Raw genomic sequence first — 14,713 nt, forward strand, 5'->3', positions numbered from 1 at the left:
TTAACAACACTCACACACACTTCAACACACACCCACACACCAAGCAAAATAGAAATACACACATACAGCTACCTACGTGCAGAGCCACTTGGGCACACTCTAGGGTTCAGGCTTTTTTCATCAAACACAGCCCACAAACCTGACACAACTCTCACATACCGCCTCACACACACACACTCACACACACTAACCGTAACCCCCTTGACTGAACTGCTCACTTCCATTTGAACCTCCAACTATAAAACTCCTACATTTCCTTTTTCCACACACATAATCACTTCAGTAGTCGTGCAACCCTGAGGCTGCAGGTAGCTCTAAGTTTAACTTCAGAATGAAAGGCTGTTTCATTCACTTAACTGGTGGAATGGTCGACAACAACTTGAGAAAGCACCTTCAAATATCTAATTCTCTTGCCCAAAAGTTAAAAATCCATAAATGTTTTAAATCATCACAGGGTTTGAATCCAGAATAAATGTTGGTATATCTGCTAAAGAAATTCTTCAGTATGACTAAGTTAAAAAAACATAGTTTCATATAATGTTTAATTAACTGGTGGAGGACTTAACTGGTTTTCAGTTTCATGTAGTCGTGTTTATTTTGCAGTTTTGCAACCGATTTCTTCCTCCAGTTCTTGATATCATTACATTTACAAGTAACGCAATTATTAAACAATCATATTTATTTTGTATTTTTTATTATATCAATACATTTTTTTACTACTGCACCTTCTATTTAAGATCACCGTCCAGTCCCACAAAATGCACACATCATCAGTATTTTCTTATGACAGTTATGGCAGCACATTAAGCATTTTTAGATATCACAGAAAGAAATCACAAATGTGGTTTATGCTCATTTATAAATAATACTTAAAACATGCATAAATATATATGCAAACTTAGCATGGTAACTTTCCACATATACACACATCCACCACTGTGAAAGGAAACTCTTACCATGGTATAGTCCTTCCATTTAAAGTCCAAAAGAGTATAGTATAGAGAGAAGAGAAGAGAAGAGAAGAGAAGAGAAGAGAGTAATCCTCGCTGACAAACAGCTTAATTGGGGAAAAGCCAAAATCCCGGGCTTCTGTGGTTTTTGGACTAGCGTTTAGATGCTAGCCAGCTAACTCATTAATGATGGCTAATGTCGGATTAAGCTTACAGCCCAGCTTCATCCTCCTCCTCCCACTACTACTACAACAACTACCGCTATACTATACTGACACACAAATACACAGCAGCACGAGTGGGAGTAGAGAAGGGGAGGGAAAGGGGCAGAAGAGCAGTAGGCGGTCTATGACTGTGATAAGGGGGGAGGGACTCGTGTAAGAGAGAAGAGGAAGGAATACGAGGCAGGGGGCAGGGAAGGGGGGGGGGGGGGGGTCTTTGTCTCCCAGGGGAGGGATGGAGGGGGAGAGATGAAGCCAGATGTACAGAAGCCAGAGGGAGAACAAGTCAGGATGTAAAGACAAGAGAGCAGGCATGATGAAACGATGAACCAACTTCATGAAAAGAAAAAGAACTGTGATGAAATGGAAAAGAGAAAAGAGTACAGAGTGAATCATGTGGGGCAAAATACAGAGCTGGTGCATGAGGGAGAGGAGTATGCCTATGGGTTATGTAAACATTGTGTGTGAGAGCTGTGTTGCCTTTGGCTATCCAGCCTGTCTGACATGAATGCACCCCTGAGGAGCAGCTCAATTAGTCATAATGCAATACTCTTGAATCAACAAATCATCCATCTTTAGGAAACAAAAAAAAATGACATAAATAGAGAGACAAAGAGAATAATAGACAAAAGTTATATTGACTTTGTCAGGGGTGCATATATAATCAATTTAAACTGTAATCAAATCTCATGCAAGGATACAAAGAAATGAAGCTCCTGCTAAATTCTAATATTTAGAGGCAGAAGTGTTTACTAACCAATTGGCATAACCTGAAAATTAATTAAAAAAATACATGATTTCTGGTAAACACTCAACATAAACTGTTGTGATAACTGAAATATGATGTTACATTTGTGCAAATCTTTCAAACAGCATACTTCAGGAACTGATTCAGTCCACATGGGTGAACAATTTTACATATTCATCAATGAATTTCAAATAAGTCGTCCTTGGGAACATGGGCAGGTTGGTGGGGAGGGCTACACCAACCCTCACAGCTGTGTAAAACTTGGACGTCAGCTTTTACACCAATGATCACAGATTTCCAGCTTTGTTTGAAGAATGTAATGCAGTTCAATTTCATTTGGTGCACGCTCAGGAAAATACAGTGCCTCTGAAACTGTAAGCCCAAATCATAGCCACTGTCATATCTCAGGTGTGTTTGGAGTTTTCAATCATTAAACTTGTTTCAGACTAATTAAATGGCTTTTGAATATGGGAGACAAAATCAAATGCTGGTTTATATCATCAGTTTTTAAAGACACTTCTATGTGTAGCATTTTTGTCTTGAATGACAAGAGTCAGAGGACACGGAAGAAGTCAGCATTTTAGAGCATGAATGATCGAAAGGCTGAAATCTGTTGTCGCACTGTCCCATTTACTGTTAATGCCCGCAGATACCAGCCATAAAATGTGCTCAAAGTACCATTTAATCCCTTTGCGGACTCTCGGAATATTATATTCAGTATGTTACACTAAATTTGCCAGGAGACACTCGACACAAAGTCGATGTAATGAGCCAGGACAGAGTCACGGTCTCTCTCCAACACGAGCAAGCAAACAGGCCGACAGACAAGACGAGAGTCGCTCAAGAGTAAAGCAGATTAATGGGCCACTGGATTAGTAGGCCAAGATGACACACAAACACACACACACACACACACACACACACACACACAACACCGCTGGTATACTCTGACTCTCATTCAGGAGGTGGATCTAAACTCCATCCCTCTGAATCCCTCCCTCCTGTGTAAATTAAACTCATAAGTTGCTGTGTTAACATCGCCCTCTAGTGCCAAAGCATTTTCAAGTGATGTTATCATGTCAGGCTGAAGTCAATGCATGGTTTTTCTTTCAGTAAATTAGCCACTGGGTTTGCTGAGAGGGTTAATTGTGACTCTGTGCTTAACCTGATTTCTTTTTTGTTATCATAAAGTACCAAAACTTTTTATTGTCCCTTTGACTGGGAGACAAACCAGATAATGTTACAAAAAAAATCTACAAATACCAACACATTTGCTGTTTTAACAGTCAGTATAAGTTTGGTTTGGCATCAAATCTGTGGTACTGGAACCTGTTTAAATGCATTAATTATCCGAACAGCAAGAGTTTTAAAACAGAAAAACACACTTTGCCAGACAATTACAGAGAGTCAGGCAGAGACCCTCTTCAATGACCCTTTGTTACTAGAGTGTGTCTGCTGGTGGTGACTAATTACACAGACAGACACATATACGTCTACACAAAGGCAGACAGACACTGTTGCTTTATACCCACATTTGACCTCAGCAGCAATGGTTTAAAGTTGCAAACGTGTGTGTGTGTGTGTATGATGCCATACCCCCGGCTCGTAACCAGGTGTTTCACTGCTGATCTGTGTGTGCGCTTCCATGTGATCTATGATGACTGGCTGTTTTTGTCTGTGCATGAATCAAGAGAAGAGATGAGGTCATATTATTTGACAAGAAGACACTGATGTCAGTCTCGATCTCATTCTCTCTCGCCAAGTATTCCTGGCTTGTGAAACTTTTATACTTCACGACCAGTTCTAACCAGAATCAAGTCAATCTACACACAACATGGAATTAATTTATCTCTTTTCATTGTCGTCAAAGAATCGCATACGCAGGGTTTCTGGCCTAATGTCAGTTTAATGTTGAAGTTATTAAACTCAACTCAATGTCAGAGTATCAATTATATGGGATAAATTAGTACACAATGAAAACTTTAAGCAATGACAATAGTAACATGGCAAAATCAATCCTACTGCATCACTGTAAAATGACAATTTAGGGGGCGAACAAAATACATTAAAAGGTGCACTAAGGAGTTTTGGGACAGTAATGTACAAGTTTGATAAATTTACAGATTTTGTGGTTTATGTTCATAATTCTTTACACAAACTTTCCTCAGAGGAAAATTTGGTCCCTGTAACACTGTTTGAAGATAAAATGTCACGCGAGAAGCTGTGGTGGAGGGCCCGCAGCAGTAAAACTGTAACTCTCCTGGTAGCTTTTTAGCTCCAAACATTGTTCCAGGGACCCATTTTGCCTTTGAATATAGTTTGTGTATTTTGTTCAGAAAATATAGAATTGTTTCACTTCTCCAACTTTCAAATTTCACTACCAATTCTACATAGTGCACCTTTGATAAGTATGTTTCAACCATTGCTTGTGGACTTTATGTTTGATATTCAGACACGAGTTTCCAGAGCGTGTTCTCCAAATTTGATAAAGAATTAAGATACATATATTTCTTAAAATGTTAAACTGATCTATTAACACATACACATCAATGTTTGTATTGCTGAACAAAGTGCATTTGGTGTCTGTTCTGAGATATAATAAATGGCAGACAGATGAACAAATTGACGAGAAAATGAGAGGCCTACTTCTAAGGGTGCCTTTGAAGCTAACTAGGGCCCGACCGATATGGTACTTTTGGGGCCGATATCGATATTGTGGAGGGAAAAAAAATCTAATACCAATATATCAGCCTTTCTTAGATCTGTTCAATCTGTAGCGATAAATAGGTATAGATATACACATTTATCAGTTGATTGCTCAAATGCGGATCAAACACTGCGGATCACACAATGAGCACGAGATCGTCACTCAACTGGAAAGTAACTGCACATTTACGTCTATCACCGCTTGACACTGTGGAGAGTGATAATGCTTGTTGTAAACTCTGCTGGTGGAAGAGAACTGCTAGTGTAATATAAAGATACTCAAATGAAATGCTATTTGACTGGTGAATAAATCGGTAAAATTAGCCGATACGATCATCACTTGATAAGCTAATATAGGCTGATATTATCGGCTGGCTCATTAATCAGTCAGGATGTACAGCGTACTGTAAAAAAATCAGTGATGTGTACCATGTGATGGTACATTTTCTAAATCAGGTACCCGAATGTGTTTTCACACATCTTGCGACTCCTTTTGACGTCACGTTACAGCCTAACAATTACTTCTTTCTCTCTATTTCTCTGACTCACTACAATGTAATTTCACTGACTGTCTGCTCCGATACACACACACACACACAGGAAGACGAGGGGATACTTATTTACAGTATCTGAGGTTGTAATTGTTCTTCTCTAGTCTGCAGTTCAGTCATACACTTTGAGAGATCAGAGGGAACAAGAAAGTGGCCATTGGTTCTTCATAGGATCATTTTGGTTGTGTTGAGGAGTCAGCAGACTTACACGCAAACACACACACAATACATACATATACACAAGTGGGAATCACTATGTTCCACTTCCATTCATCACTGGCTGACACGTTGCACCAGTGACCTACATGACCGAAGGTAGCTCTGTGTAAGTGTGTAGGGGGTGTGTGCACGAGTGTGTGTCCTTGTGTGCATGCCCCAAGGAGGAACAAGTCATTAACTATGATGTCATTTCCTGCCATTGTAGCAAATTTCAGTGCACACAGTAAGAGTGCTTGACTTACACAGCAGAACATCTTTACTAAAGCAAGTCTGTCAGATACAGCTATGAAACAGGATTATTTATTGCCATCAATTCAATTCACAAGTCTTTGGCAAGTCTGTGTCTGACACTCAATGTCATTCTTTCTGCTAATCTAAGAACCGAAACCTTATCAGTGTTGTCTTTTTGCCCAAATCTTTCATCTTTATTCCTCACAATGTGGAACACATTTTTAACAAATAAGTCTAGCCAGTATCCTGATCTATCCTGATAGTGCAAATCTACGCTGGATTGGTTACATAGGTGCAAGTAGTTCTGCTTAATCAGGCTATATCAGACCTGATCCTGAATCAGATTTCTGTATTCCTCCTTAGGAAGCCTTTATTTTTATGATCAATTATTACAGAGGCCAACAGTAATGTACAAATGGCAGTTAAAAATACAACATAATACTGCATATTAAATGTAAATGAGGGTAAATGGTTTTAATTTCCAGCTTTACATTTAACAAAGTTATCCCTACAGAGTGAGTTATCTGAGTTAACAGTTCAAAAGACCCAAAGCTGTCTCACATTTTGAATTTTGCTCTTTTTGCACACCACTATTTTCCTCAAAGCAATGCATGAGCATCAGCATGACAAAAAAAAAATCATACTTAACAAAATCTGTGCTGTATTCAAATGATCCAAAAAAACGTATTTGATATTTGGAAGTAGAGAAAGAGATGAAAAAAAGAGGGCAAAATCCGACAACAAACAGCATAATGGCAACACTACCTGAGCCTGAAGGCTTATCTGATGCTTTCAGCTTGTTACGTGGAGTCACCTTAGCTTTAGAACCAAACGCTACACTATAAGACCCCTCTACTCCCCCCAAATGTGACAGACTCATTGCTTGAAAGTACGTTAAATAGATAAAAAGGAAAGGCCCTTTAGAATAACTGAGGTTTTATAACTGAAGTATGAACAGGAGGTCCACTATTTCTTTGACATTTCATAACATATCATATCATATATATCATCCAGCACAATCATTATTTATAGTTGCACTCTGGTTGAAACAACAAATACACACAGCCAGGTGTCCACCTTCTGTGTTTGTCTTATTATAAAGTTCTTCTTCAGTGAGCAAACACCCAAACACACATATTCCTAAACCAAGTTATGTACTCACATACAATGAGTACAAAGATATTTAAAACTGACAAAATCAAGACAATGTTTACTCATCTGGGGCAAACACAGTCTTTATCACAGTAAAGCAACAACAAGTAGCCTACATACTGTACACACACACACAAGCACACACGGGCATGCCAAACTACACACAAACACTGAGAGAGGTCTCAGTAGTGTTTCTGCTGCTTGGAGGAAGAGGGCGTTTTCCTTCCAGCTCCTGGGGGACACAGCATGCTTAAGGATGTACAGTAACTTACTTTGTGAGAGTGTGTGTGCTGGTTTCTGTGTGTGTTTGTGTGTACTGGGGGGATGTGTGTGGAGGGGGCTGCTTCCTGAATGCAGCAAATCCAGCAGCAATGGGAATGGACCTTCATTCATACTACAAAAAACACACACACACACACACACACACACACACACACACACACACACACACACACACACACACACACACACACACACACACACACACACACACACACACACACACACACACACACACACACACACACACACACACACACACACACACACACACACACACACACACACACACACACACACACACACACACACACACACACACACACACACACACACACACACACACACACACACACACACACACACACACACACACACACACACACACACACACACACACACACACACACACACACACACACACACACACACACACACACACACACACACACACACACACACACACACACACACACACACACACACACACACACACACACACACACACACACACACACACACACACACACACACACACACAGTCCTTTTCCGTCACAGCTGAAACGACATGCAGAGGAAGAAGTCCCACGGAGGATAGAAGCTGAATTTATAGAATCACCACACACACAAGCCATTAGACAAAAACACACACATTATCATGTAGACACACCATTAGTCATCCTTCCAAATTACACTACAGGTGCAAATCAAAGACCACCACCACATTCCCTGTCTGTCTTTATCCATCCTTCTCTTTCTGTCTCTCCCCCTATCCCACTTTCTTTGCTCTTCAGTCGCAGCAGATGACAGAAAACCAATGAGTCTGGTTCTGCTTCAGGTCAAAACCAGTCAGTGTTACCAAGGTTAAGTTTGGTACAGATAAAATAACAAAGATTACCATATAAGCCAATTCAACTATTAAACGTTATCACCCACACTAGTTGGCAGTGGCACTAGAAATGGTCGGTGAAGCTAATTATTAATATTTTTATCAATTCATACCTACAATGCCAGTCAAATGTCATATTTAGCTGCCCTCCTGTTGCTCGGTTAAAGGTTACTGCTGTACTGACATAATGCTGCTCAACTACCTGGATATGAACCTGCACAGTGGACGGATGACACCTGGTAGTCTGGATCAGTTTGGCAGTATCCACTAGCTGCCACACAAACAATTTGAAAGTGATGGGGGCATTTTCTATGGTCATTTCCAGTTCAAAATAAAAAGACTATGTCATGTTTAATGCTGCTCAGCGTCTAATATGTACTGATATCTCGAGACAGTTTCCACCTCGGTGAGATATATTGTCACGTTTTAATATCGGCAGATCACATCTTGTTACACCCCTAGTAACCAGCATAGTCATGTCATTAACCTGCAAGGGGGGCTGAAGGATGGTGGTGCTAGCACTGCTAAAGTAAACCACACTCTGCAAACCAATTTGATATATTTTACACAAAGACGTTGAGATACCGTGTTCAGCCATGTTGAATAAATTAACAAACTTTTTACTGTTTTTTAAATGTTTTCTTAACCTTAGAGTAGTCGACAAGTCTGAATATATATTTCCATTGAATCAACATTGAAATGAGTCACCTAAGAAGACAAGAACATTGAAGCAGTGAAGTAGCCTAAAACAAATGCCACCATATTTGCTTTAAAAACGGAAAGACAAATGTCCTCATTGAGTGTCATGAATTTCTCATGACACAAACATTATAACACAAAAACTCCTGTTCACTACCTCTACATACCTCAACACACACACACTATGTGACTGCAGTTATTGCTATAACTAGTTGAAGTCATTGTGAGTCATACCCACATACTGCAATCTACTAACACTAGACTGCTGGCTTTGTTACCCTCTTTTCTTTCCCTTCAGTTTTTCCATTTCTGTCTCTCTATAAAAGAACAGACGTGAGTAGAATGAAAAGTAGCTGACAACAAAGAATAGAAATAGAAGTTTAATAAATGGACCACAACCTAGCACACCCTTGTGGGAAAGAACGGGAGAAAACTCGAGATGAGCAGCAGAGTTCTTTGCACTTTAATGGATGGCTGCTGTAAGATCTCTGAGTGTAGTCAAGTGTTTCTATAAATACAGGCCTCCTGCACTGCTCTGCAATTTACACACACACACACACACACACGCACACGCACACGCAGAAACTGAAGCACACACACACACCACTGCCACGCCTGTATTAGCCTGCTGTAGAGTAGCCACAGGAAGAGTTGTCAAAGACAGCAGGGGAGCATGAAGTGCTGAATTTTTGGGGAATTGTCATTCACACATTGTTAGTATCGAATGCATGCTAACTCAAATTCGTACAACAATGTTTGGTCTAGGGGGATGGGTTGTCAGGGTGGAGTTTGTAGGAGATGGAAGAGTCGTCGTCATCAATGATGGTGACCTTTTCATGGTTAACATCACTACAACATGTATAGGGACTTTGCAACAAGTCACACAAAACAGTGTAAAACAAAGTACAGGTATCTGAGGTGAGCAGTGGACATTTTTTTTTTAAATGTGAAACTCCACTCAACGTGAACAACTTTGCTAATAGTAAATGTTCCAGGCTATTAACTGCAGCGTTCTCACATCAGCCGACACTGACTTTGTTCAGACTTTTTACTAGGGGGATGGCAAAGGGTCTGCATACAGTTAATGTGAATGGATTTGGCCATTTATGTTTACACATGCATCCTAACCGGTCAGTAAATATGTTTACATGCACAGTTAAGTGTAGCCACGGTTATAGATCATATTTGACTACTGTCCTTGTACCAGAAAACATGGACAAGGAGAGAAATCATTTATTGACAAAAGTTTGTCCAACTTAGCTATAGTAGGTGGGGCTATACCCTCTTCCAGCTATTACTATCTTCTTCTAGTTGAAATATTGTGTCATCATATACCAAACAAGTTAGCAAGTGGCAAGGTTGTGTTTTCCTTCCATAAAACATTTGAATTTCTTCAGCTGACACAACATAACCTGGGTCTCCTCCTTCTCCCTCTAGCTTTGCCATTTTGACACCTTCGTCTGGTTTTCTTCCTGGCTTTCTTCTTCGCATTTATGCTGTTCAAATTCTGGGTCAAAGCCCGGCCGCAGGAACTTTGGCCTGCTTTGGGCTGATTGAGGTGCATACATGAAAGAGTAACTCTACTCCCAACTGTGTTATCTTGGTTTGTGAGTCCAACTTAGAGAAATCTGATTTAGAACAATTTCAGTTTCATGGTTTGTATTTTGAGTATGTGATGTGTTTTAAAAAGCCATATTTTAGTCAGACTAACACTATATCTTTTAAACATCATGTAAACGTGCTGATTGTCAGGAAATGCTCACTTGGGATGAATCCACCAGAGAGCGTTTTGAGGAACAAAGGACTTAAGCGTACTACTGTATCTAACTAACTCCATCCAACTTCTTTTCTCTGCAATTCTTGTTTAACTTTCCCAATCAGTTTTAGTTAGTGCAAGACTTTGTTCGTCTTTGTTCATTGGACTACTGTCCTTGGCAAAGTGTGTGTAAGGAGGCAGTTATGTTGATAGACTATATCTGATGATACAATTGCCTGGATTAAATACAGGTATGCAACAACCGTAGATAGGAGAAGATTCTCTTTTTGGTTTAGAGCATTTGAGTCTGCTGTTGTAATATAAAGACACATAAAGAATGGTAGTATGTTCTGTGAAGTTAATCTCAAATCAATAGCATTCAGACTTGCAATTGGATGACTTTTGGGTGTTTTGTTTAGCAGCTATGAATTTAAATTACCTCCATCAATCAATGAATAACTCCGACTTGACAACAAACATCATATTTGTATGGCACCATACCAAGCGCTTACCTACGCAGGTTGCATCAATAAACTACACCACGACCTCTCAGAAACGCTGCAGAAATAAGCTTGCATAACATCGCTCCAATTAATATACTCTGAAGCCTCAGTGGCCTCAGGATGCTGCAGTTCATTAGCATTTTCTTACATGTGGAATATGAAACAAGTCAGGCTCCAGCGACCTTTAACCACTGGGGAAATTCCACTTGGATCTAGGGACAATATACTTTTGAGTGTCTTGCAAAGCCCTTATAACCAATTTGTTGGATGGGAAATTAAAACATTGCTTTTTAGGGAACTTTGCTTCAACATGAAACCTTTGAGTTTACATGGAGCAATGATGGGACATGTCTCTGAGTTAATTCATCGTTTACTCCACATTTAGTGTGTGATGTGAAAGAGGTCACAAGTTGTTAGAGAGCTTGATAATAGCTTAATCATCCTGAAGCCCAAAGTTATTCAACTTACAATATGTTAAAACTAAGATAAGCAACAAATCATTGCAGATGATAGAAATATGTAATTTTTTGGCTTTTATCTTAATTTAACTCATGTGACTGACTTATTGACAAAGGTGTTGAGGAAACAGCTGTAATTTGCAATTAACATGGCATAACTACATATCTGATATATCTTATCTACTCTATTAGCAAACTGATGAAAGCTAAAACGAGAATAATTGTAAGAAGATCATTCATATCACACACTTAGCACAATTATGTTTCCATAAGCATACTACTGCACACTGTATGCCCCTGCACTACACAGATACTGTTTGAGACACTTTACTTTATTGTTATATATATATATTCTATACATACATATATATACTGTACATATATTCTAGTTTTATTTAAACTTTTGGTTCTTAATTGCACTGTACGTTGTTACTCTTTTTACTCTTATCTTCTATACTATTTTTTATTTTTGCATTGTTAAGGAGAGCTTGGAACACAAACATTTCATTGCCAGCTATGACTGCTTTGCCTGTTATGTTGTGCATTTGACTAATAAAGATAACTTGAACTTGAATCACCCTAAATGACTAAAGACTGTAAGCTTTGTAAAACTCCTTCCAACTCTGAAATATAAACAACTGATCCATAAAGTTAGAAGGAGACAGTTCAGTAACTTCAAATGGTTCTGTTTCCAAACCAAAGTGACCATATAAGCTTAAATCCACCATAAATGTAAATATACTTGAGATACTTGTGGAGTTAAATCAAGGTTATTGCGGTGAACTTATTTTACGTAGGCTACTTTACAGTGAACGTACTCACTCCATGTGACTGTGGCGACGAGTTTGGCTGCTCACTTTCTTATGTCCAACAGCTTTAAAAGTTCCCAAAGAAAAAACTAGGCCTGCCTCATAGTTATCGTGCTGTCAATAACTAACTTATCGGCTTTTTCCAATGATATCCAAGTGAAAAGACGTGTCAGTGGTTCAAACCCCATGGGTAAGGAAAGAGCTAACACCAAACGTTACAAAGTAACCAACCGCATCCCACACTTTAGTTTAGCTCTTGAAATAACATCACTCACTTTGACTTGTCCAAGGGATGTCCGAGGGATTTGTGTGGACTTTACCGGTGGCAGACGCTGTGAAAGTTGGTGGATAGTCCGTTATTTTAGTTGAAGAGCTAAGAGCAGGTCCAGTTTGTGTTTTTTTCGCTCCTGCCTGTCGCCCCCTCGCTCCCTTCGTCTCCTCGGCTTGTTCCTACTTCCCCTCTCCACATCCAGCATTCCAATATGGCTGCTGCAGGGAGCGAGGGAGAGAGAGAGGGAGAGAGAGAGAGAGAGAGAGAGAGAGAGAGAGAGAGCGAGAGCGAGAGCGACGTACTCCCTCTGAGGAAAGCCTCGCCTCAGGCTCAGCATACAGCAACCCATGAATGAATGAATAAAAGAATGAATGAATATAAAGCAACTTTATATGTTATTATTATTTTGCATTATAGTCAGAGATTTAGTACCCGTCATAATAGAAGTTTACTACTAATTTTATTTGATCATAATTAGAAAAACACCTGGAGTTTTAACTGTTTATGAAGCAGACTAAATACTCATGAATCTCGCTATATGACCAACAAAAGCAAAAAAAAAAGACCATCAAGAACAATATTTGTTAATTCTGTATAGCCTACTTATTATTAATGCCAGAAACAGGTGCAGCAGGTATAGGGGTCAGATATTGATTGTGAGTGGTACATTTTAGAGTAAGAAGAAAGCAGGATGAGAGTTTTTGTTAAAATAAATATATATATAAAACATAAACTAACACATGTAAAAGACAATATTAGCACAGAATTTGTCCTAGGGGGCGCCCAAATCAATGAAAACAGAAATTTCCTCACAGGAGCTTTAAGTTCAATCAGCTATATGGTAACATAGGAATATATATTTTATACACAAGTACAAAAAAAGGAGAGCATGTAAGTATAAAAAGGCATTGATGAAAAGAAAGAACATTTACTATGCATTATCAGGGTACAGGGAGAAAGTTTGGTGCTCTATTATTTAAGACTTAAGGAGAAATGTATTTCAATGGAAAATGATCCCTTGTCAAATTATGCACCCAGTACAGAATCACTTTAAAAACATGCTACTCAATGCATTTTTAATGTAAGGAAACATGAAGCATGCTTTGATACTATAGCTTCTGTGAGGAACTATCAGACCACACCCCTGTGGTCAAAGTAGAATGTTATCTCTTTGTTAAATTTGTCCTGTGGATGTGAGTGTTTTTTGATGGACAATCGGTTCTGCAGTCAAACATATCATAAAAATCTTGGAAAACAAAGTCTGCTTTGCCAGTGTACTGTACCTCACTTTGTCTAAGACCTTCACCCAGCAGTGTTTTCAGCCATAAAAGATAATAATTTAGAAATGATCAATCGTTTCTCCAATGATCTTTTCTACTTTAATAGATCATAAGTAGACACCCGTATTAAGTTTGGTCTGTTTCATAATCAGCTATAAACTCATCCCAGGAGCTTTAAGTCTACATCTTTTATTGATTTTTTTTATTTTATTTACTTTTCAATGCAAGAATTTAAATTAGAAGGGACATTTTTAACTTTGACATAATATAGAGATTGGTTTATGATCTAATTCTGTGGTAGGCTATATTGTAGGCCTACATCTGTCCACTGACAGACCAACAGATTTCATGATAAAATCCTGTCTGGCAAAAGATCTGTGGTTTAAATTCGAATATACAATTAGATCAATTAAATTAATTATAATTAACATTTAAATTTACACATGTAAACCCTTTTTTACTGCCCATTTTTACTCCCTTCTATGGAGTAGTTAGTAGCCGACGATCGCAGTTATGTGCGTCTCCTCTCTGCAAAGAAAGGTCCAAAGACGACATCTGGTGGTCGGTGCTTGTTATTGCAGTATAATTGTGTAAACATAATGTTCATTGTGCATGCCATTCCTCATAATTTGTAACAAAGGCCGTTTTTACATTTGTGCTGATAATTCTGCTTCTTTAAGGAAATGGTTGGTAGTTTTAATGAGACACTTCCTCGGTAAATTGATATCATTAGTTTAGTAAAACAATATTTTAGAACACCGCTGTCGCATAGACTACAACTCATGGATGACATTGACAGCATCTTGCAGCTTTCTTCTTGAGAGACCCTTCGATCTCAGAATTGCGAGGGAACTCAAAAGTATTAAGGATATCCTAAAGTATTGCAAGGGAATGCAAAATGATCTTATTGTATAGTAACGAAGAAATATTGCGATTGAACACAACAATATTGCGAGGGAACGAAAAACATATTGCTAGGTGATGTAGACTA

The 14,713-nt window shown here is 38.8% G+C and overlaps 1 protein-coding gene across 2 annotated transcripts in view; it reads right to left on the reverse strand.

Annotated features, from left to right (window-relative positions):
- The window catches only part of ptk2aa (protein tyrosine kinase 2aa), a 60,598-nt gene extending 47,957 nt beyond the window's left edge, over positions 1 to 12,641 (reverse strand). The window contains exon 1 of one of the 2 annotated variants that reach the window (XM_061060485.1): positions 12,447 to 12,641. Coding sequence is in view for 1 of the 2 variants with exons in the window: in XM_061060484.1 (XP_060916467.1) it covers positions 957 to 975 (19 nt within the window). In the remaining variant the exon portion in view is untranslated. Of the gene's footprint in view, positions 1 to 956; positions 1,199 to 12,446 lie in introns of those variants that run through there. The other variant, XM_061060484.1, reaches the window with a different exon arrangement.
- Between the last annotated feature and the right edge of the window lie 2,072 nt (positions 12,642 to 14,713).

The sequence above is a fragment of the Labrus mixtus genome, chromosome 16 (genome assembly GCF_963584025.1).
Source record: "Labrus mixtus chromosome 16, fLabMix1.1, whole genome shotgun sequence".
In the NCBI taxonomy this organism is placed as follows: Eukaryota; Metazoa; Chordata; class Actinopteri; order Labriformes; family Labridae; genus Labrus; species Labrus mixtus.